The 26979-nt window shown below is 41.7% G+C and overlaps 1 protein-coding gene across 4 annotated transcripts in view; it reads left to right on the forward strand.

Moving 5' to 3' along the window:
• The window catches only part of PGAP1 (post-GPI attachment to proteins inositol deacylase 1), a 734955-nt gene that overhangs the window by 484578 nt on the left and 223398 nt on the right, over nt 1-26979 (forward strand). For 3 of the 4 annotated variants that reach the window (XM_075830037.1, XM_075830034.1, XM_075830036.1), the window contains one exon: nt 24461-24499. The exons of the other annotated variant lie outside the window; for it this stretch is intronic. In XM_075830037.1, the coding sequence (XP_075686152.1) occupies nt 24461-24499 (39 nt within the window). The remainder of the gene's footprint in view (nt 1-24460; nt 24500-26979) is intronic. 4 annotated transcript variants of the gene reach the window in all.

A 26979-nucleotide genomic window follows, 5' to 3' on the forward strand; every position in this document is an offset into this window, starting at 1 on the left:
GAAATCTGAGAGGCCTCCCTAAGACTCTGCTTGGGAAAACAAGAAGGGGTGAGAGCTGGGCACATTCTAGCAGCAACATATTGTGTCAAGTACAAGACAAGGGAGATGCCACACCAGTACCCATGGACCAGTACGAGGTACCAGTACAGAGACCCCCAAACCAGACTGCATCCTGGACTACAATTGGTACATGTGAGGGGTGGACTTGTCAGATCAAGTCCTGAAGCCCTACAGTACTTCTGGAAGCGAGGCCACACGCATCGTACCAGGGCAACACTTTTTAGGAGAAGTTCCCCAAACTGGCAAGAAGGAAAAAAGTCAAAAGAGGTGCAAAGTCTGCTATAAGAGGGGGATAAGGAAGGACACAATATGAGACGCGTGTCCCGAAAAACCAGAGCTCTGTATGAAAGAGTGTTTTAAAATTTATCATCCATCCCTTTATTTTTAATTTACCCCAGTTTTACTCTCTCTGATCCACTTCGGACAGCTTACCCCTCCTCATCTTTCCCCTGCTGCGTGCCCAGGCAGCTGATAACAGCCACATGTAGGGTATTGCCGTACCCGGGAGAACCCACATTACAGTCTATGGGGTGTATATCTCCGGTGGCGCATGCTGGGCACAATATATCGGACACTGAATTGGCATATATGTATAGAAAATTGCAAATTTCACTCTGCACCAACTGCTGCACATTATCTTTTACACAATACCTGTGGGGTCAAAATGCTCACTACACCTCTAGATGAATGCCTTAAGAGGTGTAGATTTTAAAACAGGGTCACTTCTCGGGGGTTTCAACTATACTGATACCTCAGGGGCTTCTGCACACATGACTTAGCACCAGAAAATTCCCAGTAGGCCACATGGTGGTCCTTTCCTTCTGAGCCCTCCCATGGGCCCAAACGGCAGTTTATCACCACAAATAGGGTATTGCCACACTCAGGACAATTTGGGCAACAAAATGGGGTATTTTATTCCTTGTGAAAATAATAAATTTTGAGCCAAAACTACCTCTTATTGGAAAAAATTTCATTTTTTTTAATTCACAGCCCAATTCAAATAAATTCTGTGAAAAAACTGTGGGGTCTAAATGGTCACAACACCCATAAATAAATTCCTTGAGGGGTGTAGTTTCAAAAATGGGGTGACTTCTGGTGGGTTTCCATTGCTTTGATACCTCTGGCGCTCTGCAAATGCAACATGGCACCCGAAAACCAATCCAGCAAAATCTGGGCTCCAAAGAACACATAGCGCTCCTTTCCTTCTGAGGCCTCCCTTGGGCCCAAACGGCAGTTTATCACCACAAATGGGGTTTTGCCGCACTCAGGACAAATTGGGCAACAAATTGGGGTATTTTATTCCTTGTGAAAATAAGAAATTTTGAGCCAAAACTACCTCTTATTGGAAAAAAATTACATTTTTTTAAATTCACAGCCCAATTCAAATAAATTCTGTGAAAAAACTGTGGGGTCTAAATGGTCACAACAACCATAAATGAATTCCTTGAGGGGTGTAGTTTCCAAAATGGGGTCACTTCTGGTGGGTTTCCATTGCTTTGATACCTCTCGGGCTCTGCAAATGCGACATGGCACCCGAAAACCAATCCAGCAAAATCTGGGCTCCAAAGAACACATAGCGCTCCTTTCCTTCTGATCCCTCCCATGGGCCCAAACGGCAGTATATCACCATAAATAGGGTATTGCCGCACTCAGGACAAATTGGGCAACAAAATGGGGTATTTTATTCGTTGTGAAAATAAGACATTTTGATCCAAAATTACATGTTATTGGAAAACAGTTTGTTTTTTTAAATTCACAGCCCAATTCAAATAAGTTCTGTGAAAAAACTGTGGGGTCTAAATGGTCACAACACCCATAAATAAATTCCTTGAGGGGTTTTGTTTCCAAAATGGGGTCACTTTTGGTGGGTGTCCATTGCTTTGATACCTCTGGGGCTCTGCAAATGCGACATTGCACCCGAAAACCAATCCAGCAAAATCTGCACTCCTAAGAACACATAGCGCTCTTTTCCTTCTGAGTCCTCCCATGGGCCCAAACGGCAGTTTATCACCACAAATGGGGTATTGCCGCACTCAGGACAAATCGGGCAACAAAATGAGGCATTTTGTTCCCTGTGAAAATAAGAAATTCTGATCAAAAATGACATCTTATTGGAAAAATTGTCATTCTTTTAATTTCAAAGCCCAATTCAAATCCGCGCTGTGAAAAAACTACGGGGTCAAAATGGTAACAATAACCAGAAATGAATTCCTTGAGGGGTGCAGTTTCCAAAATAGGGTCAGTTTTGGGGGATTCCTACTGTTTTGGCACCTCAACACCTCTCCAAACCTGGCATGCTGCCTAAAATATATGCTAATAAAAAAGAAGCACCAAAATGCACTAGGTGCTTCTTTGCTTCTGGGGCTTGTGTTTTAGTCCACGAGCACACTAGAGCCACATGTGGGACATTTCTAAAAACTGCAGAATCTGGACAATACATATTTTGTAGTGTTTCTCTGGTAAAACCTTCTTTGTTACAGAAAAAAAATAGAATAAAATTGAAATTCAGCAAGAAAAATTAAATTTACAAATTTCACCTCCACTTTGCTTTAATTCCTGTGAAATGCCTGAAGGGTTAAAAAACTTTTTAAATGCTATTTTGAATACTTTGAGGGGTCTAGTTTTTAAAATGGGGTGTTTTATGGGGGTTTCTAATACATAGGCCCCTCAAAGCCCCTTCAGAACTGAACAGGTACCTTAAAAAAAAAGGCTTTTGAAATTTTCTTAAAATTATGAGAAATTGCAGTTTATGTTCTAAGCCTTGTAACGTCCAAGAAAAATAAAATAATGCTCTAAAAACTATGCAGATCTAAAGTAGACATATGGGAAATGTGAACTAGTAACTATTTTGGCTGGTATAACCATCTGTTTTACAAGCACATGCATTTAAATTCGGAAAAATTATATTTTTTCAAAATTTTCTCTAAATTTTGTAATTTTTCACAAATAAACACTGAATATATCGACCAAGTTTTACCACTAACATGAAGCCCAATGTCTCACGAGAAAACAGTCTCAGAATCGCTTGGATAGGTTTAAGCATTCCGACGTTATTACCACATAAATTGAAATATGTCAGATTTAAAAAATGGGCTCTGAGCCTTAAGGCCCAAACTAGGCTGCGTCCTTAAGGGGTTAACAGATGTAAAATACAAGAAAAAACAATCCCATTGCACACATAAGCAACTGTCCGTACCATTTGCCTTCAACTTCGTGTTATTTTTCTTTTGTTTTTTTGTTATTGTTTTTTTACAGCAAAATCTGTCAAAAAGGCACCCAAAACAACCGGGCGGGAGGGTAGGAGATTGCGGCCAAAGAGCCAGAAGTGCGGGAGTCAGCTAGCTTTATGTAATAGGGGAAGAGGAGGGGTAGGCTTACTGACCTGCCCCCTGGGTGTTATTGGACCAATACCTACATCCTATGTCTTAACCCATAATAGTGTGGTTGAACTAAATCTGACCCCTAGCTGGAACTCACTAAAATGTACCCTTTCCTTACTGCTGCAGTCTCAGACCCATCGGCTATATGCCTGCGGGTCTACAATCCTATACAGGATGCAGAAACGCGTTAGGTGTTCAAATTCGTTCATTGTGAATGCACACTCTAGTTTATGGATGTACATTCTCTGTCAAGTGTAAATGCACACTATTATTATAGGTGCTGCGCTGTTTCATATGAGTGTGAATGCACACTACCCCTACGTGCTGGTGCTTATTTCAGTGTGAATGCACACTGTGTTTTAGGTGTTGCTTTATCACCATTGAGTGAGAATGCACACTTAGGTACTCAAAATCATTTAGTGTGAATGCACACTCTTGCTCTGGATGTACAATTGTACACTCTTTTAGGTATTAGACCTTTATTCAGTGTGAATGGACACTTTGCTTTTTCGTCCAGGTAGGGACAGTTGTTATAAGTGTAGCTAGATATTTGGGTAAGTGTTTCAATAAATAAATTCTAAGGGAATATTACTCATTATTGTTACCCGTATGTAGTCTTTACCTACCTGGTTAGCATAGTCTTAGCATTTGCCTTGGCTGCCAAGGTTTTGGTCAACCTGAAAAGAGATCCACACGGACAAGGAAATATTCATACTAACCTATCTTTGGGAGTTGGATAAAATACATCTGCAGTTGTTGGAACGGGTATGATGGCCTAAGTATGTGTTTGGAAGGGACCTTGACTGTTTTTCCAGAGTTGTGGCAAGTTCAGATCAGGCAAGTTTGCACAAATCATGTATCAGCATTGTTTAACCCTGGGGCATTCCAAAAGCTACTTACCCAACTTATCATGGCTTCTTTTAAAGGCATGTGTTAGTCCATTAATCAGCTAAGTCATCATACGGTACAGGAGTCTGGACAGGCAGCAGATTGTTCCCACTGCCAAAATCCAATTGTGTCCCTTCTGTGCCCCTCTTGTCGTCCAGATCTTCTCTTGTTTCGTACTGTTGGTGTAGTTGGCCCTTTAAAGTTAGATCCACCTCCCCAACACCTGCTCTCGGGTGGCATATTACAATTGTGGGGAGGGGGAGCAGCACTGCAGCCTTGGCCCTACCATTGCCCTGGCTTCAGGGGAGTTCACCTTAGTATGTGCTTGTACCTTATGTGCTTGCACCTTTCTTTGGTAGCTGCAGTACTCAAATTGGACCATAATCATCTGCTATGTCAAAAGCATACCTGAAATCTGTGAAGATATTAGCCAGATGATCTTCTGCCATCATGCACGCTGCAGTGAGTGCCCTCAGCTCTGCCTCCTGGGCTGACATTCCATAGGTAAGTCGCTCGTGTAGCACTACTTTTATGTAAGGTGGTTCACCCTCATGGTAAAACCGAGATCCATCTACAAAAAGCTCAAGATTTGCATTAGGTATTGGATTATTTATAAACCAGGCTGTGGCCTACAAGAGCAAACGGCGGAGCAGGGGTTTCTATTGTGGCAAATTATTTTTTTTACATTTTATACTGCTAACTTTTTTTTGGTGGGTTCCGCTGGACCGTTTGGACTACGTCGTAGATTCATTAGACTACTTCAATGATCTACTTTAAAAAAAAAAAATTGTGAAAGAGGGTTGCATGGGGGAGTTTTGATTTCAATAAAAAAAAATTCTTATGTCTGTTTTTTTTAAATACTTTATTATGGCCTTAGTAATGGCAGCTGTCTGATTGACAGCGTTCAATTACTAAGGCTGGGGCTTAGCATTAGCCAGTAAAAAGGCTATCACTAACCCCTATTATTACCCCGGTTCCCACTGCCGCCAGGGATACCGGGAAGAGTCGAGTACGATTCAGTACCTGGCCATCTGAAATGACGGTTAGGCCGCAGGCTGGTATTATCAGGCTGGAAAGGGCCAAAAAAGTGGCCCTTCCCATCCTGGGGATGCTAGGCTGCAGCTGCTTTATTGTGTCTGGCTGGTTATGAAAAATTGGGGAAACCCCTCGTCATTTTTTAAAAATAAATTGAAAAAAAAATTACGTGAGATCCCCTCCATTTTTCATAGCCAGCCAGATACAATAAAGCAGCAGCCTAGCATCACCAGGGTGGGAAGGGCCATGGTTTTTGTCCCTTCCTAGCCTGATAGTACCAGCCTGCGGCCACCCAAGTACCCTTCACTTCAGATGGTCGGGTGCTGGATCGTACCCAGCTCTTCCCGGTACTCCTGGTGGCGGTGGATACCGGGGTAATAATAGGGGTTAGTGATGGCCTTATTACTGGCTAACACTAAGCCCCTTCTTAGTAATGGATGCTCTCAATCAGACAGCAGCCATTACTAAGGCGGTAATGAAGTATTAAAAAACAGAGACATAAAGAAATTTATTTTATTGAAATGACAACTCTTCCACACAATCCACTTTAACCATTTTATTAAAAAAAAAAGAACAAAAGCTTACATCAGCGAAGTAGTCCAAATGGTCCAGCGGAACCTGCAAAACAAAAATTAGCAGTATGAAAAATAAAAATAAAGTTGGCTGCCCCCACAGACATATGAATAAATAGCTACCTTCGGGAACATATTAAAATAATTAGAAAAATTAGGCCCATAAAATAAAACATATCAAATAAAAAAAATAAATTATAACACCTTTCTTTTAAAGAGAACCTTTCACCTACCCATACATGTACAGCTGAGTGCAGCATGTAATGGGGAGGGCTGCACAAACTCTGGGGCACTTTACATTTTTTTCCTAGCCTCCTTCGTTATTTAGATATCGGTGCTGTAATATTTGGCGCCCGATATTTAAATAACCCCCTGAACGGTCAATGGGGAGGTAATTGGCAAGGGGGCGTGTAACATCGCCATGACACTGTGCAATCACTACAGATGGTTTCAGAGCAAGAGCTGGACAGAGAGCGCGTGTGCGCGAGCGCGCAGCTCCGCCACCACTAAGGAACAGAAGAAGAGTGTGAATTCTTCTTCTGTTTCATGGCATCGGAGCTGTGCGCGCACGCACGCTCTCACTCTCGGCAGACAAGGACGACAAGACTGATCTCTCACCTGAGATCACAGTGTTGTACTTGCCTGCCGAGAGCTGAAGAGTGAGAGCGTGTGCACGCGCACACGCTCTCCTCTCTCCAGCTCTTGCTGTTGACATTGTCTGTAGCTGATTGGACAGTGTCACAGCGATGGTACACGCCCCCTTGCCAATTACCGCCCCATTGGCAGTTCATGGGGTTATTTAAATATCGGCGCCAAACATTACGGCACCTATATCTAAGTAAGGAAAGAGGGTAGGAAAAAAACATGTAAAGTGCCCCAGAGTTTGTGCAGCCCTCCCCATTACACGCTGCACTCAAATGCAAATCTGTGGGCAGGTGAAAGATTCTCTTTAAAGTGTAACAACTTTTTTTAAAACTTTCGACAAGTCAGAAGTTTTGATCAGTGGGGTCCGAACACTGAGACCCCCCACTAGTCGCTAAAACAAAGCAGCAGAAGTGCTCGGGTGAGCGGTGTGCCGCTTCAATTCTGTTTGGCTTTCCTTGGAGCAGTGTACGGACTCAATAGAAAGTCTAGGAGTCCGTACACCGCTCACTCGGCTGAAAGTCGATCATAAATGAAGCGGCACAGCGCTCACCCGAGCACTTCTGCTGCTTCGTTTTATGGATCAGTGGGGGCCTCAGTGCTTGGTCCCCCACCGATGAAAACTTCGGACATGTCACTATGATATATAAAGATATCTATTAATGCGATTGGTCCAAGTTTTAATTACTTTTTATTGAAAATGATTTGTACTTTTTGAGATACAGCTGCTTTGTATCCTGTATACAGAGCAGCTGTATATAGCGCTGAGACCTGAATTCATTAGGTCGCCTATTACCGATCACATCTAAGTTATGAACTTAGATGTGATTGGTAACAGCTCGATCCTGCAGGACCCGCTGACCTGACGGATACAGGATACAGCGCTATATACATTATATAATATATTTATTTTAATTAGCGGGGGCAGGTTTATGGGGAAGTATTAGGGCCTGTTCACATCAGCGTTGGCTTTCCGTTCCGGGGTTCCGTGGGAGGTTTCCGTCGGGTGAACCCCGCAACGGAAAGTCAAACTGAAACCACAGCTTCCGTTTCAGTCACAATTGAAATCAATGGTGACGGAAACATTGCTAATGGTTTCCGTTCGTCACCATTCCGGCAGGTTTCAGTTTTTGTGACGGAATCAATAGCGCAGTCGACTGCGCTAATGGTGACGGAAACGGAAGCTGTGGTTTCAGTTTGACTTTCCGTTGCGGGGTTACTTCCGACGGAACCCCAGAACGGAAAGCCAACGCTGATGTGAACAGGCCCTAAGGCTTCCTTCGCACTAGCATTAATATACGTTTACTGCTCTTCCGTCAGAGGAAGAGAGAATCAATACGTTAAACGGAAAGCAACGGCTCCATTAGAATTACCATTTCTTTCAATGGTAATTCTTTTGTATCAGTTGCTTTCCGTTTGTCTCCATTCGCTAAGTTTCCGTTTTTTTTAAAAGAAACAAAAGTGAAGTCTGCAGAACTTTTATTTCCGTTCAAAAGAACGGAAACCTAGCGATCGGAGACAAACGGAAAGCAACTGATACAAAATAATTACCATCATTCATTAGAAAAGAGATTTAAAGAAAAAAATTTCCCTTCGAATCTTATTAAAGGAGCACGCTCTAAGGCTGCCCAATTATCTCAAGTATCCTGCATTGAGCAAAAAGTTGATTAAAAAAGAGAGCCGTAGTTTTAGTAACAATTTTATTACTTCGTATAACAGTGGAAATAAAAGCATTAGGGAGATTTTGGACAAGCACTGGCATATCCTGAAGAGTGACCCCTATTTAAAAGCAGAATTACCAGACAGACCAATTATTACTTTTAGACGTTCCAAGTCCCTGAAAAATATTCTAGCCAGCAGATTAAGGAGCCCCGTGATTCCTTGTTCTACCATGCTCCCTAAGACAATTGGTTCCTATAAATGTGGTCGACAACGTTGCATGTGTTGCAATAATATGGCTCACAAAACAACCACTTATATATCAACAGTAACCAAGGAATCTTTTACTATTAAGAGCTTCCTTAACTGTGGAATCTCCTATGTAATCTATATGTTAGAATGTCCCTGCCACTTACAGTATATTGGTCACACAACGCAATGCCTACGCACTAGGATTAATAACCATAGGTTCAATATCAATACGGGCTTTATGAAGCACAGTGTCTCCCGTCACTTTGCCTCCGTACATAACAGCCTTTTTAGCGACATACTTATTACACCCATAGAACAGATCCCATTTAATGTTGCTAACAGATTCGGCAGGCTGAAACAGCGTGAAAATTACTGGATATTTAAGCTTAAAACCCTGCAACCAGACGGTCTGAACGATATATCGGAATCAACCCTGGAATGAAAATCATATAAATATTACGTTTCCATTGAAAAATCGACACTGAAGTCCTGTTCCCCTTTTCCGCTCAGTGTTAATTCCATATGAATTTTAAGTGGTCTCTTATTTAGGTATGCCCACCCATTAATTTACCATCTCTCAGTAATTTTTAATATTCAGCTAGCCCTTTTTTTCGTTTTCCCCATAATTTCAGTTTTCCGTTTTTCCGTCTCTCTATTGAATTAATATTAATTCACTATTACACTTCTTATACATTATTATATCTTCTCTAATGCAATCCGACTGTAATATTTTCTATATGTATAACCCTGTATAGTTCATTTTTTATATACATATCCTTTTTTACATAATTGTAATAATATATTATTATATTCTATTATATTCTATGTTTAACCTCTACACGGTTTTGTTATTATTCCACACTATATTTTCTCTGCTGTTGTTTCATCCTATTAGCACCTAATCTTATGTGTAATACTCCGGAATGTGAGGCGTGTTATTGATCTCTCTAAACATGTTGCCCTATCATCTTCACATAGAAGTAAGTAATTTACATATTGGATACGTTTTGTAGAGGACTTCTGTGGTCTCCCTCCTGCCAGCACCTGGGTCATAGCTTCGCTAAAAGCGGGTGGTGATTTGGCACCACCTTGAGTTATGACTGGAAAAGTATCCAATAAGGAGGGGTTTCTATGATTTCGGTGGGTGTAGAGGGGTTGAAGCTACAAGAACAGTAAGTGGGGATTTTTATGCATAACTGAGGAGAGACAGACAATGGGGAGTGGGCACCGCCTCCTGTACTGCCAGGCATTGGATTGGTTGCCTCTAGGGAGATTTTTCTCCACATGAAGAACAATGTTCTTCTTCTAGTGGGTGTACTTTATTCTCCTTACAAACCCAGTGCATTGACCTCATATTTCAGATGGGGGTGTATGTGGGCGACCACATATCTGCCGCCCATTAAAGGAACTTTTCAAGGGCTCTGATGTCTAGTTTTTTTTTAGGTGTCTGGTCTTTTGGATTTGTACGCTTGGCGACTCAGGGCGGGTTCTGAGGTTTTACACCTCTGGCATTCTGCCTTGTCAAAGGAGTTACAGTTCCCGCAAAAGGAATATTTACATCTGTCTCCAATATCCAACGTAGGTATTGGAGGGTAAATGGTGGGAACAAAGAAGAGGTATCTGGTGTAACTGTGATGGGAGGCAGATGTACAGGAGGAGGCTGAGGAGGTGGCAAGAGTTCTAACGGGGGCTGTAGCTGTGTCACATTGACTGGGAGCGACTGGTGTGATTTCATGGCAGCTCCAAGATGCTCATTGTCTGAATCACACCACATACATTCCCTGTTTCAACTTACCCTTGGCACCCATATATTCCTGTGACACTTCTAACCATGCCTTCACATAGTTGATAAGGATGAAAAAAGACACAGGTTCATCAAGTGCAAGCTATAATCATACTGTGTTATTTCGGAGAAAGGCAAAACTCCCATGAGGTTGATGCCATTTTCCATAGGAGGGAAAAATGCCTCCCTGACTCCAAATATGGCAATCAGAATGAATCCATGAATCAACGTCCCATCTCCAGAATCTAGTATTCTTAACTTGTACTGTTATATTTTTTAAGAAAGGCATCAAGGTACTTCTTGAACTTGTTCAAAGGTTCAACCATCACAACATCCTGTGGCAGAGCGCTCCATAGTCTCACTGCTCTCACAGTTTGTGATGATGGTGAAACATTTTTCCTCTAGATGTAGGGGATGCCCCCTTCTCCTTGTTACAGGTGTATAAAGGTCATTAGAAAGATCTCTGTACTGTCCAGTTATACATTGTATTTAGATCGCCCCTATGCCATATTTTTTTTAAACTGAATAGAGCCAAGTTTAATGACCTTTCTTGGTACTGCAATCCGCCCATTCCCTTAACCCCTTCAGGACACAGCCTGTTTTGGCCTTGTGGACGCAGGCGATTTTTTCAAATCTGACGTGTCACTTTATGTGGTAATAGCTTGGGAATGCTTTTACCTATCCAAGCGATTCTGAGATTGTTTTCTCGTGACATATTGTACTTTACATCTGTGAAAAAATTTGGTCGATAAATTCAGTATTTATTTGTGAAAAACACCAAATTTAGAGAAAATTTGCAAAAAATTGCATTTTTCTAAATTTGAATGGATCTGCTTGCAAAACAGATATTAATACCACACACAATAGTCACTAGTTAACATTTCCCATATGTCTACTTTATGTTTGCATAGTTTTTTGAACGTCCTTTTATTTTTCTAGGACGTTACAAGGCTTAGATCTTTAGCAGCAATTTCTCAAATTTTTAAGAAATTTCCAAAACCTATTTTTTTCATGGACCAGTTCAGTTCTGAAGTGGCTTGAGGGCCTTATATATTAGAAACTCCCCATAAATCACCCCATTTTAAAAACTTCACCCCTCAAAGTATTCAAAACAGCATTCAGAAAGTTTCTTAACCCTTTAGGCATTTCACAGGAATTAAAGCAATGTAGAGGTGAAATTTACAAATGTAACTTTTTTTGTAGAAATTCATTTGTAATAGAAAAATTTATGTAACACAGGAGGTTTTACATGAGAAACGCAACTCAATATTTATTGCCCAGATTCTGCAGTATTTAGAAATATACCACATGTGGCCCTAGTGTCCCAATGGACTGAAACACAGGCCTCAGAAGCAAAAGAGCACCTAGTGGATTTTGAAGCCTCCTTTTTATTACAATATATTTTAAGCTCTAAGTCTGGTTTGAAGAGGTCTTGTGGTACCTAAAAAGGGGAAACTCCAAAAATGTGACCCCATTTTGGAAACTACACTCCTCAAGGAATTTATCTAGTTGTATAGTGAGCATTTTAAACCCACAGGTTTTTTTGCTGAATTTATTGGCGTTAGTCTGTGAAAATGAAAATCTACATTTCTTCTGAAGAAACAGACAATTTTTAATTTTTGCAAGGAATAAAGGAGAAAAAGCACCCCAACATTTGTAAATAAATTGATCCTGATTACTGCAGTATCCCATATGTGGTCATAAACTTATGTTTGAACACATTACAGCCCTCAGAAGGGAAGGAGCGCCATTTGGGTTTTGGAGCTCAAACTTTGCTATAATGGTTTTCGGTGCCATGTCGCATTTGCAACGCCCTGGAGGGACCAAAACAGCGGAAACACCTCAAAAGTGAACCCATTCACTATCAGAATCCAAGAGAGCAAATGCCTCTTCAGCGGTATATAACTTGCGTGCCATTTTTTTTGCGTATTTTTTTTTTTTACTTATTTTTTGTAACAGTTTTAATAAAAGTAACAAAGAAAAAGTCCACTAATCCATTGATCAATAAATTTATGAACAACCCTAAGGCCCTGTTCACACAGAGTTGTTTTTTTACGAGTTTTTCAGCGCGGAAACCGCTCCGCAAAACTCATCAAAAACAGCCCGAAAATGTCTCCCATTGATTTCAATGGGAGTTGGACGAGCTTTTTTACCGTGAGCAAAAAAAATGCATCGCGGTAAAAAGAAGCGACATGACCTATCTTGAGGGAATTTCCGCCTCCAAAACCCCATTTCAATCAGTCAGAAGGGTAAAAAAAACACCTCGACGAGTTTTTGTCAAACCACTGTGCAAAAAACGTCTGGAGCAGTTTTTGCAGGAGGAATTTTCCTCCTGCAAAAAACTCAGTGTGAACACAGCCTAACAATGAATCAATGTATTTAGAATTTACAGACGTATAAAATATATGAAGAGATTTATATAAGTATATGTGTGTATACGTATATATTACATGTACGTATATATCTATATAATGCTATAGATATATAACATCCCTAATTATAATTTTTTTGTATTAGCAAATGTAAAATATATGTCTATATATAATATATATTACGCGCGTGTGTGTGTGTGTATATATGTGTATATATAGACGTGTGTATATGTGTATGTATGTATATATATATATATATATATATATATATAGATAGATATATACACACACAGTATATAAATATATATATCTATATGATTTTATGGATATATATATATATGTACATATATATATATATATATACACACACACATTATAAGCCCTAATTGATTAGTAATTAACTAATTAATTGTCCTAGTCTGAGTACTATCTACCTAACAGACTACCTAAACAATAACTAGCTGCCTACACTAAACTATCTATGTGGAGGTGGTTTTTGTGTGTTTTTCACGGTTGGTGTGTCTTTATATGAGACACACAGCAGCTGCTCAGCACAGTGCTTCTTCTCTCCCACTGTCTGAGAAGGATCTGACAGGGAGGGAGAAGAAACATTGTAACAAACAGCACGAAAGTTTGTTGCTGCAACAAACTTTGCTGTGAACACCATGATAGGTTTATCATGGTGATCACGTCATCGGGACCGACACCAATCCGGTCCTGATGTCTTCTCTCAGCACTTAGGCTGCTAGTAGCAGCGTGTGCTGAGAGATTCAGAGCACAGGGAGAGCACTGTGCACTCTGTTCTGACAGCACGTAGATTAACGGGCTGCAGGACAAAAGCCCAGCACTGCAGCCCATTAATCTACGTGGGCTGGTCGTGAAGGGGTTAATTACCTTGGTCGCCATTCTTTGCACCATTTCAGCCATGTGCTTCTTATACACAGGTGCCCAATATTGTACGCCATATTCTGTGTCACATTTTACTTCATATCTCTATCCACTGTCTGTACTTATACAAAAACTCCTGCCACTTACTGGTATTTAAACATCCTGCCTTGGGCATCTTTCATTCCTTCAGTACTCCTTCTATGCCTTCTATCACCCATCCTCCTTTTTATTCCCTCACAACGTCTATAGCATTTACTCCCTGTGAGTCTGGCTTTGTTCCAGGTTGCCCAGTCGTGTCTTCCTTGATATGCTGTGAGCCCATGATTATCTCCTATAGGCTAGTGACGCCTAACATTTGGGATCTTTTCCTGAGAGACCCTTCTGTCTCTTTCTCCGAGGACTGGGTATTTCTAATACTTATACCCTTATATCCTGATTCTCTGATTCTAGAACAAAAGCACAGCGGACACACTACTGCCAGAAGGATCCCACCAGCCAGTCTGATTGCAGTACCGTGATTCAAAGCCACAATGTACCTGTCACAATCTAGGGGTATATGGACTTACTAGGCCACTCCGCCGTAGCGGAGAGGCAGCTGGCCAAATCACAGTCAATGCACAAGTCTATACAAGAAGTAAGTAGCACGAAAGTATCTGAGATAGTCCAGTCAATTGGCAGGGGCTTTAGCACGGATGGAGGTGGATGTGGCAGATTGCTCCAGACGTGGTGGATGACAGCAGGTTGTGCCAGACGTGGTGGATAACAGCAGGTTGCACCAGACGTCATGGGTGGCAGCAGGTGCAGCGGATTGCGCCAGACGTGGCAGATGACAGCAGGAGCAGCAGGTTGCGCCAGACGTGCTGAATAACAGCAGGGGAAGCAGGACACGACTCCAATCACTAAACAGGCTCAGGTACAATAACACAGTACAGGATACAGGTAGCAGGGCGCGGGAACATTGGGAGCAGAGTAACACTAGGACCGTTTGCAAGACTAACATGGGAATTACAAAAAACGCTCAGGCAAGGATCGAAAAGGCAGGCCCCTTTCTAAGTTCAAGGTGATCAGAGAATAATTAATTGATTAATTAAATATGCATGCGCTGGCCCTTTACAGCCGGGAACCAGCGCACGCCCTCTGGTGACCACTGCGGGACAGAGCGGGCGCGTGTGCCGGCGTCTCTGGGGTGGGAGACGTTGGCAGGAAGAGGAGGACTTGTGGGAGGCACGTAAGAGGAGGTTGCAGTCCGTGACCGCATTCGTAACAGTACCCCTCTATTCCCCCTCTTCTTGGGTCCAGAGCGAGAGAGGAATTTTTTAATGAGGGTAGGAGCATTGAGGTTCTCCTCTGGTTCCCAGGATCTCCCGTCAGGACAAACCCTCTCCAGTCCACCAAATAGAAAGTCCTTCCTCCTACCCTCTTGCAGTCCTGGATCTCCTTCACTTCAAACACATCAGATGAACCGCTGGGAGCAACCACAGGACCAGGAGTTTTACTGTAGCGGTTCAGGACCACAGATTTAAGGAGGGACACGTGGAAAGATTTGGGAATCTTGAACGTAGGAGGCAACCAAATTTTATAGGATATAGGGTTTATCCTTTGCATGATTTTGAAAGGACTGAGGAACCTGGGAGCAAATTTGTGAGAAGGCATCTTGAGTCTAATGTTTCTCGAAGACAGCCAGACTTTGACTCCAGGAGAGAACTGAGGAGGAACTTTTCTTTTTTTGTCAGTCTGCTTTTTCATGCGGGCCACTGATTGGATAATGGCAGCCTTAGTTTGCTGCCAGATGTGAATAAAAGTACCAAATGAAGAGTTAGCTGCTGGTACTTGCGTCATGGCTGGCACAGGAAGAGGAACTCGGGGATGCTGGCTGTACACAATGTAGAATGGGGACGAAGAAGTCGACTCACTTGTGTGCTTGTTGTACAAGAATGCCGCCCAAGGCAGAAGTTGTACCCAATTGTCACGTTGGACGGAAACAAAATGACGAAGATAGTTCTCTAAAATTTGATTGGTCCTCTCCACCTGACCATTGGACTGTGGGTGGTAGGCGGAGGAGAAGTCCAGATTAACATCTAGCAGGTTGCACAGGGCTCTCCAGAACTTGGACATGAACTGTACACCCCGATCCAAGACAATGTGCAGAGGAAGTCCGTGCAGATGGAAAATATGAAGAATAAACATGTTTGCCAGGCGAGGAGCATATAGAAGACCAGTCAACGGAATGAAATGTGCCATTTTAGAAAAATGATCCACTAGACCTTGATGGATGAAATTTGCTGCTGCTCCGGAATCAAAATAGGCAGAGGAGGAATGTGATGTGTCTCCAGATATGAGGGTCACAGTAATAGATCATTTGGAAGAGGTCTTGGAGATGTCCCCCCTAAAGTGGCCTCTCCAACCAACCTGGAGTGCTGGAGTTTCCTGGCTTCTGTTGACATTGGCGCACAAAATGATCCTTAAGGCCACAATACAGACATAAACGAGACGAGAGTTTGAGCTGTTTCTCCTGCTCGGACATCCTGACTGTCTATCTGCATAGGTTCTTCAGGTAGCACATTAGGGGAAGGCAATAGTGGTCTCTGAACAGAGGGTGCTAGTCTGTGAAACCGGCTCTCCTGTCGATCCTCCTGAGTGCACTCCTGGATCCTCATGTCAACCCGGTTGGCCAACAGGATGAAGGCATCCAAGGTAGGAGGGAGGTCGCGGGCTGCACCAGACGTGACTGATGACATTAGGTGCAGCAGGTTTAGCCAGACGTGAATGACAGCAGAAGCAGCTGGACACGACTACAATCACTAAACAGGCTTAGGCACAATAACACAGCATGGAAAACTGTAGTTACAAGTACAGACCAGAAAAGCTACATGTAAGATATATTAAATTGGAATTCTAAGGCCAAAATTAATATGTAACGCTAGAACTAGTCGTCATAGAGATTTTTATGGTTTCTTTTAAAGGTAGTCTGTCACCAGAAGTCCGTATTGAACTACCAACAGGCTATTATAGATTAGGCTAACCTGATTCTTACATGTATTATGTTTTTCCACAGAGTACCTCCTTTGACGAGAAAAAGCTTTTATTACATTTATTCAAATTAGCATTTTGGAGCAACGAGGGTGTCACCGTTGATCCAAAATGCTCTCTCGTCATTCCCCAGTTCAACCCTTCTCCCTCCCTGCATCCTTTGATTGACAAGGGCCAGGCAACGTACCAGGCGAGTTCACGCCTAGCCCCATAGTGTAGTGAACGCGTGCACGTCCCTACATCCTAATCGGCGCATGCGCAGTAGTGCCGATTAGAACGGTGAGTTTAAGGTTGTACTGTGCATGCAACGTATCCTAATCGGCGCATGTGTAGTGTAATCTTTATGCTCATCGTTTTAATCGGAACTGCTGCGTATTCGCCGATTAGGATGTAGGGACGCTCGCGCGTTCACTACACTATGGGGCCTAGGGACGCACGATGCATCGAAACTTCGATACTGTTTCGATACTGTGCATCCCTAAACGGTTCGATACCGCTATTACCTGTATTTCGATACTTAGCTGCGCAGTCGCACAGCTCAGTATAGTAATACATGAATGTATGAGAGCAGGACTATGGCTGTGTAATACAGCCACAGCCCCGCTCCTGAGTCATGATAAGTGCGCGGGGTCAGGATGATGCGATGCGGCGGGCGCTGCACTAATGAGCGGCGGCACTGAAGACAGAACATGGTGGACGCGCTGCAAAACACCCCCATGTTCTGTCTCCAGTGCCTGAACGCCACTCATTAGTGTAGCGCCGGCCGCATCACCTCATGCTGACCGCGCGCGCACTTCCTGTCAGGAGCGGGGCAATGGCTGTATTACACAGCCGCAGCCCCGCTCTATAACGCCAGTGATCAGAGAAACCTCTCATCTCCGCCGCTATTCCCTTTAATGCTGCGATCACAGCTGACTGCAGCATTCAGGAGAAAATGAGAAGGGGTGATGCCCCTGGATCGCTTCACAGGGAATTCCTGTGACGCGATCGAGGGACATACCATATATGGGCAGACAGCCCAGGGTCTATTGACGGACCCCAGGGCTGTCTTACCATATTTCTTGTTGTTAGGGCATACTGAGGTATGTCCTAACAGCCTGTGTGCTATCCGTCCACAGGCTAATGTACTGGCATATATCTGATATATGTCAGTACATTAAAGTTTAAAAATAAAGTAAAAACAAAGTATTGTTAAATTTAAAAAAAATACACATACACCTTTTTTTACAATAAACATTAAATTAAGTCTCAATACATAAAATATACACATTCAGTAATGGTGCGCACAACAATTTTTTTGCATCATTTATGATGTGTACGCTGTAAAAAAATGAAATAAACACTGCTTTCTTTCACTTATTAATGTGAGGCACGAGGTGCGATGAATTTAACCTCCATGTTCCTCACATTAATAGTAATTAACCCCATCATGTACCTCACACATTAACCCATTATGACTGAGAAACATGATGAGATTAATTACTATTAATGTGAGGCGCATTCAAAATTCATCACACCTCGTGCCTCACATCAGAAAACGGAAGAATTTTTTTTTTTTTATTACTGTTGGCAAAGTATCGAAATTGGTATCTAAATCGCAATACTAAACGAAGTATCGGTATCAAAGTCCAAATTCTGGTATCGTGACATCCCTAATGGGGCCAGACTCGCCTAGTACGATGCCTGGCCCCTGTCAATCAAAGGAAGCTGGGAAGGAGGGGGGTACTACTGGGTAATGACGAAAGAGCATTATGGAGCAACGGTGAACTCTCGTTTCCCCAAAATGCTAATTTGCATAAATGTAATAAAAGCTTTTTGTCTTCAAAGGAGGCACTCTGTGAAAAACATAATACACGTCAGAATCAGGTTAGCCTAATCTACAATAGCATGTTGGTAATTCAATACGGACAGCTGGTGACAGACTCCCTTTAGCCCCTTCCCGCTCCTGGACGTACTATAAGGTCATGGCAGCTGTATCGTTCGTGTTCCATGACCTAATAGTACGTCTCGGGAGTAACGGCCGTTTCGGCCGTCCTCCCGACACATACAGGAGCTGTGACAGCTGCTGTCTCGTACAGCAGCTGTCACAGCTCGTACAGCGGGAACCGATCGCTGTGTCCCCGCTGATTAACCCCTTAAAAGCCGCGTTCAATAGAGATCGCGGCTTTTTAGGGGTAAGGCTATGTTCACATGGAGTATTTTGCAGCGTTTTTTGAAGCGGAAACCGCGTCGCAAAAACGGGCCGAAAATGCCTCCCATTGATTTCAATGGGAGGCGTCGGCGTCTTTTTCCCGCGAGCAGTAAAACTGCCTCGCGGGAAAAAAAAGCGACATGCCCTATCTTCGGGCGCTTCCGCCTCTGACCTCCCATTGACTTCAATGGGAGGCAGAGAAAGCGTATTTCGCGGTGTTTTATGCCCGCTGCGCTCAATGGCCGCGCGCGAGAAACGCAGCGAAAAACTCTGCGAAAATCGGCGTGCAGGGAGAGGAAAATCTGCCTCACACTTCCAAACAGAATTTTGAGGCAGATATTATTCCTGCAAAATACTCCGTGTGAACATAGCTTTAAGCTGCCATCGCCGGCCTGCTACACGATAGCGGCCGGCGATGGTGACAATGGCAATCGGACACCAAACAATGGCATCCGGCTATGCCATCGACGGAAGCCTAGTGGGTCCTGACAAAGTCAGGACCCACTATGCTTGCTGGCAGTGAGTAGCTGACAGTTCTAATACACTGCACTACGCATGTAGTGCAGTGTATTAGAATAGCGATCAGGGCCTCCTGCCCTCAAGTCCCCTAGTGGGACAAAGTAATAAAGTAAAAAAAAAAAAGTGTCTAAAAATAAGAAAATAAAAGTTTTAAAAGTATTATAAGTAAAAATCCCCCTTTTTACCTTATCAGTCATTTATTATTAATAAAAATATATAAACAAACAAATAAACTATACATAATTGGTATTGCCGCGTCCGTAACGGCCTGAACTACAAAATTATTTAGTTATTTATCCCGCACGGTGAACGCCGTAAAAGAAAATAATAATAAACCGTACCACAATCACAATTGTTTGGTCACTTCACCTCCCAAAAAATGGAATAAAAAGAGATCAAAATGCCGCATGTACCTAAAAATGGTACTGATCGAAACTACAATACGTTACGCAAAAAATAAGTCCTCGCATGCCTTTATTGATGGAAAAATAAAAAAGTTCTGGCTCTTAGAATAAGGTAACACAAAAAGTGAATGATTTTTTACAAAACGTATTTTATTGTGCAAACACCATAAGACATAAAAAAACGATAAACATCTGGTATCGCCGTAATCGTATCACAAAACCTCTTCAAACCGGACATGGTGCCTAATAAAAAAGATGCCTCAAAATCCACTAGGCGCTCCTTTGCTTCAGTCCATTACCGCACTAGGGCCACATGTGGGATATTTCTCAAAACTACAGAATCTGGGCAATAAGTATTGAGTTGCGTTTCTCTGGTAAAACCTTTTGTGTTATAAAAAAAATGGTATAAAAAGGATTTTCTGACCAAAAAAAATATGTAAATGTCACCTCTACTTTGCTCTAAATTTCTGTGAAACACCTAAAGGGTTCATAAACTTTCTAAATGCTGTTGTGCATACTTTGAGGGGTCTAGTTTCTAAAATGGGGTGTTTGATAGGGGTTTCTAATATATGGGCCCCTCAAAGCAACTTCAGAACTGAACTGTAACCTAAAAAAATAAATAAATGAGGCAATACTTCGCTTCTTACATTATACTTATAATGAGGCGTGCCCACCCCAAGATGACACCAGTTTTGACCGTTTGTATAAACGGAGACCCCTATTAGACCGTTTCAGTTCCCGGTTTTTCCAAGCATACACCCCCGAGAAGTGTATTTCTATTGATGAGTACCTGGTACATTTTAAAGGGAGGGTTCAATTCCGTGAGTACCTGCCGGGTAAGAGGGCAAGGTATGGCGTGACGATGTATAAGCTGTGCGAGAGTGCATCAGGGTATACCTACAGGTTTAGGATATATGAAGGAAAGGCCACCCCCAAACCAGACTGCATCCTGGACTACAATAGGTACATGGGAGGGATGGACTTATCAGATCAAATCTTGAAGCCCTACAGCGCCATGCGGTGTGGTATAAGAAGCTGGCTGGGCACATTATACAGATGGCATTGTACAATGCGTACGTGCTACATCGATGTGCAGGCCAGAGGGGAACTTTCCTGGAATTTCAAGAGGTGATTATCAAGAACCTAATCTTTAGGGACCAAGAAGGGGGGGCACCCAGTACTTCTGGAAGCGGGGCCACACGCATCGTACCAGGGCGGCAACACTTTCCAGGAGAAGTTCCCCAAACTGGCAAGAAGGTGAAAAAGTCAAAAGAGGTGCAAAGTCTGCTATAAGAGGGCGATAAGGGATGACACAATATATCAATGTGAAACGTGTCCCGAATAACCAGAGCTCTGTATGAAAGAGTGTATTAAAATTAATCATACATCCCTTGGTTTATAATTTACCCCAATTTTACTTACCCTGATGCACTCCGCACAGCTTATCACCCCTAGTCTTTCCCCTCTGGGCCCTGCTGAGTGCACAGGCAGCTGATAACAGCCACATTGAGTGTATTGCCATACCCATGAGAACCACCATTACAGTTTATGGGGTGTAGGTCTGCGGTCAAAATGCTCACTACACCTCTAGATGAATGCTTTAAGGGAGTAGTTTTGAAAACGGGGTCACTTCTTGTGGGTTTCAACTGTACTGGTACCTCAGGGGCTTCTGCATACATGACTTCGCACTAGAAAATCCCCAGTAGGCCAAATGGTGGTCCTTTCCTTCTGAGCCCTCCCATGGGCCCAAACGGCAGTTTATCACCACAAATGGGGTACTGCCGCACTCAGGACAAATTGGGCAACAGAATGGGGTATTTTGTTTCTTGTGAAAATAAGAAATTTTCAGCCAAAACGACATATTATTTGAAAAAAATTATTTTGTTTTCATTCCCAGCCCAATTCAAATAAGTTCTGTGAAAAAACTATGTGGTCAAAATGGTCACAACACCCATAAATGAATTCCTTGAGGGGTGTAGTTTCCAAAATTGGTTTCTATTGCTTTGATACCTCTGGGGCTCTGCAATTGCGACATGGCACCCGAAAACCAATCTAGCAAAATCTGGGCTCCAAAGAACACATAGCGCTCCTTTCCTTCTGAGGCCTCCCATGGGCCCAAACGGCAGTTTATCACCACAAATAGGGTATTGCCGCACTCAGGACAAATTGGGCAACAAAATGGAGTATTTTATTTCTTATGAAAATAAGAATTTTTGAGCTAAAATTACATATTATTGGAAAAAATATATTTTTTTTTAATTCCCAGCCCAATTCAAATAAGTTCTGTGAAGAAACTATGGGGTCTAAATGGTCACATTACCCATAAATGAATTCCTTGAGGTGTAGTTTCCAAAATGGGGTCACTTCTGGTGGGTTTCCATTGCTTTGATACCTCTGGGGCTCTGCAATTGCGACATGGCACTCGAAAACCAAACCAGCAAAATCTGTACTCCAAAGAACACACAGCGCTCCTTCCCTTCTGAGGCGTCCAATAGGCCCAAACGGCAGTTTATCTCCACAAATGGGGTATTGCCACACTAAGGACAAATTGGGCAACAAAATGGGGTATTTTGTTCCCTGTAAAAATAAGAAATTTTGATCACAAATGACATTTTGTTGGAAAAAATTTAATTTTTTTCATTTCACAGCCCAATTCAAATACGTGCTGTGAAAAAACTGTCCAGTCAAAATGGTAACAACAACCATAAATTAATTCCTTGAGGTGTGTAGTTTCAATATGGGGTCACTATTGGGGGATTCCTACTGTTTTGGCACCTCAACACCTCTTCAAACCTGGCATGCGGCCTAAAATATATTCTAATAAAAAAAGAGGACTCAAAATGCACTAGGTACTTCTTTGCTTCTAGGGCTTGTGTTTTATTCCACAAGCGCACTAGAGACACATGTGGGACATTTCTAAAATCTGCAGAATCTGGACAATACATATGTAGCAGTGTTTCTCTGGTAAAACCTTCTGTGTTACAGAAAAAAAATTAATAAAATTGAAATTCAGCAAGAAAATTGAAATTTGAACATTTCACCTCCACTTTGCTTTAATTCCTGTGAAATGCCTGAAGGGTTAAAAAACTTTCTAAATGCTGTTTTGAATACTTTGAGGGGTCTAGTTTTTAAAATGGGGTGTTTTATCAGGGTTTCTAATACATAGGCCCCTCAAAGCCACTTGAGAACTCAAGAGGTACCTTAAAAAAAAGGCTTTTGAAATTTTCTTAAAAATATGAGAAATTGCTGTTTGTTCTAAGCCTTGTAACGTCCAAGAAAAATAAAAGAATGTTCAAAAAACGATGCCAATCTAAAGTAGACATATGGGAAATGTGAACTAGTAACTATTTTGGGTGGTGTAGCCGTCTGTTTTACAAGCAGATGCATTTAAATTCTGAAAAATGCTATTTTCTCAAAATTTTCTCTAAATGTTGCAATTTTTCACCCATAAACACTGAATATATCGACTAAATTTTACCACGAACATGAAGCCCAATGTGTCACGAGAAAACAATCTCAGAATCGCTTGGATAGGTTTAAGCATTCCGACGTTATTACCACATAACGTGAAATATGTCAGATTTGAGAAATGGGCTCTGAGCCTTAAGGCCAAAACTAGGCTGCGTCCTTAAGGGGTTAAGGTTTTTTTTCAAATCTGCACTAACTATCTTAACAAAAATGTCAATGTGGACATATTGCGAGAAAGGTGGTGTTAATTTTGAATTGGGTCATAATGAAGAAAAGGGGCCATTGGCACTGACAACCCCAATTTTATTTTCATGGAGTAGATCCTCGAGATCTTTAAGAGTGCTGGTTTCTACCCTGTTGATATGTGTCATACCCTGTGTGTTGTTATGTTTTTTTTGCAAATATAAACTTGAAGGGTTTGGATTTGGGATTTGTTTTACTATCCTTGGCCATCTGCATTTTTGTTTTGTATTTTTCTGATTTTATTACTTGTTTGCAGATTTTATTAAGCTCTTTATAATTTACAAAGGCTAGAGCTGTTCCCCTAAGATTAGTATTTTTCAAATGCCCTTTTTTTTGTCATATATTGCCCATTTCACAGTAAGCCTTGTAAGCCATGTGGGGTTTAATTTTAGTCGTTTATACTTGTTCTTTATAGGAATAAGTTATTTGACGTTAGTTGTACCCAGTCTATGTCCTGAATTGCAGTCCTCATCCTGGGGAAATTGGTCTCTGCTTTTTTCCCTCCCAGCCTGTGTGTTTTTTACAGTATAGGTAAACTATAACTATATTGTGATCAGTGTTACCGAGGTTTTCCCGAACAGTGACATTCCCAACAAGCTCTGCATTGTTTAAAATGACCAGATCCAACAGAGCTTCACCTCTAGTCGGGACTTCCACAAACTGGGCCATAAAATTTTCCTGCAACAGGTTGCGGAAAATTCTCCCTTTCGCAGTTAATATCCCGGTAATTAAAATCTCCCTATTACAGTATCTCCGATTCCGGCTGTTGCAGTGAAGTGTCGACTGTAACATGCAACGGACACCCGCTGAGTATGAAGTGGGCTCAGTTTATTAACCTACTCCATACTTACTATTCCCGACTATGATGTAACCCTACGTCAAATGTTGGCGTGATCTTAAAATGAAACATAATTTTTAATTTTTTTAAATAATTTCTTGTTTTTTAAGCTTTTATTATTTATTTTGTTTTTTTTGCTTCTACTTATCAACATTTGTTGTAATGGTTAACAGACAATAATTTTTCTTCTATTTCTTTGAAATCTTATCTATTGTATCGTTTTATTTTTGTTATAGGTAACAATTTATACATCATTCGTACAAATGCTTGGACAGGTGAGTTTAAGTCTAACTTTGTTTAATATTGTATATTAAAAATGTAATAATCTTATCTATCATATCAATTTCAGATGGTCGTAATGTGGCCATAATGTTGTGTCCATATTGTGATCGCAATTCCTGGACCAGACTTAGATCACCATAGATATATAAACCTACAAAACAACAGATGCTGCATAGTTGTGCATATATATAAATTGTAATCTTTATTGAAATACAAATCTAAAACATCATTTAAATACTTGGGGATATTCCACACATGGAACAAACAGACACAGCAAGCAGTAATATAATAGTATAGATACAATAATGACTGCACGGTATATCTAATGGAGGAAAAAGAGAAACACAGGGCACCAAATCGTGCAATAAATCCAACAGGTTTATACGTGAGCTTTTATAGATTATAAGTGCTCACCTTGTCTGGTTGTACATGCTAGGTACAACAGTAATGTGTGCGTTCGGACAGTAAGTTGTTAGCTGCTGCTATTCCCGACCAATGGGAAGTTATTTATTATTCATTGAATAAAAAAATCCATAAGTGTTGTGGCTACGCATTTTAACACCGGTCTGGTGTCTTGGTCTGATGAATTTCAAACTTCTGCCAAAGTCTTCGATCCAACCAGAGACTTAAACACCAAAAATAATAGATCAAGGTGTTAAAAGTTTATATATATATATATATATATATATATATACACACATCTACTTCCCCCCACGTCAGCACTTGCTACTTCCTTTATGCAACGTTTTTCATTTTGTACAAATTATTTTTTTTAACGTTTTTTCCTGCTACGTGTTTTGCTGAAATTTCACAATGACTTGACTTCACAATGGAAGTGTTACATAAATATTTTAGTGTGGATTTCACCCTAAGTATTGCAGAGGATGAAATCCGCACCAGTATCGACATGGTGCAGAATTCACACTGAAAGTCCACAGCAATTCCGCAGCGCGTGAACTCACCCTTAGCAAAAATGTATTACTAATGTAGTAGTATAGTGGAAGTATAATGTTTTAGTAGTGTAATGTTAGTATAAAATTGTTTGAATGCAGGCTTCCTTTTCCAATATGACCACTTTGATATATGGTACAAGTATTTGTGGATGATTTGGCTGGGCTAGCGTTACAGTTTGATGTTATTAATGTTTTTATTTTAACATCCTTAGACTTTTTATTTAATTATTTTTTTCATGCCTCTCTTTTTTCAGCATGTGTCCCTCAAAAAGTTAGAAATGCCTTTCATTTGCCTACATAATTAGGTATTTTATACTTATAGCTTACCATCATCTTCTGCCTCCTCAGCACTCCTCTTCTCCGGTCTCTTCTGCTGGTGACATTTCACAGGGGCCAACGCTCATCTCCTGCCCTGTCCACCACTGCTGCTAGGGCATGTGCTGACCCATCTCTCCTTAAAAAGCCACTGAGCGCCAAAACTTCACCCAGCTCTCCCAAGCTATAAAAGGTTTCCGCCCTCTCCACTCGATGCCTTAACAGTTCGGTTTGTTCTCTAGTTGTCGGGTATACTCATGCTTATTGTTTGTCTGGATCTTCTGTTATTGACTTCTGCCTTTACTTTGATCATCCCTGCTTGCCGACTGGCCTGACCTCTTGCTTTTTAACCTGTCACGACCCTCTGTCACCTGCCTTGACCTTTTGACTCTGCGAAGGCCTTATTCACGTGGACGTGTCCGTTTTGTGCGCGCAAAAAACGCTGTGTTTTGCACATGCAAAAGGTCCATGTGGCATCAGCATATGGTGCGTGGCTGCGTGATTTTCGCGCAACCGGCATCATTATGACACTCTGTTTTTATGTTTACAAACAGAAAAGCATGAGGTGCTTTTCTGTTCTCATTCATTCTTTTTACTACTATAGCGCGCATCTCGCGCGGCACCCGTAAGTGCTTCCGTGTGTGGTGCGCGATTTGCACGCACCCATTGACTTCAATGGGTGCGTGCTGCGCGAAACACTGGCAAGTATAGTATGTGTCGTGAGTTTTACACAGCGCACATACGCTGGGTGAAAATCACTGAGCGTCTGAAATTCCCCATTCACTTACAAAGGTCCGTGCGACGCGCGTAGCACGGACGTATAACACTTTCGTATGAATAAGGCCTAACTGTGAGTGTCTATCTTCCGCCTGCCCTGACCTACGCTATAACTGACTCTACATACTGTCTGCTGTTTCTGTATTACGCCTGTCCACGACTACTCTGGGGATACTGGAGATACTAGCAGCCAAGTCCACATATCTGTACGGAGGTTAAAGGGTGAAAACATACAGGAGTAAAGTAAGAAAGAGTGGCACTTTCGACTTTTTATTTTCTTTATTGCTCAATGGTAAGGTACAGAGAAGCAAGTCAACACTGTTTCCTGTACCCTTTTGTCATTGAAAAATGGAAATTGTTTAATAAAAACACATTTTGATTCTTTTTTTTACAACTTATTTGGCAAAGAAAAAGTCCCTCATACAACT

The sequence above is a fragment of the Rhinoderma darwinii genome, chromosome 6, assembly GCF_050947455.1.
Source record: "Rhinoderma darwinii isolate aRhiDar2 chromosome 6, aRhiDar2.hap1, whole genome shotgun sequence".
In the NCBI taxonomy this organism is placed as follows: Eukaryota; Metazoa; Chordata; class Amphibia; order Anura; family Rhinodermatidae; genus Rhinoderma; species Rhinoderma darwinii.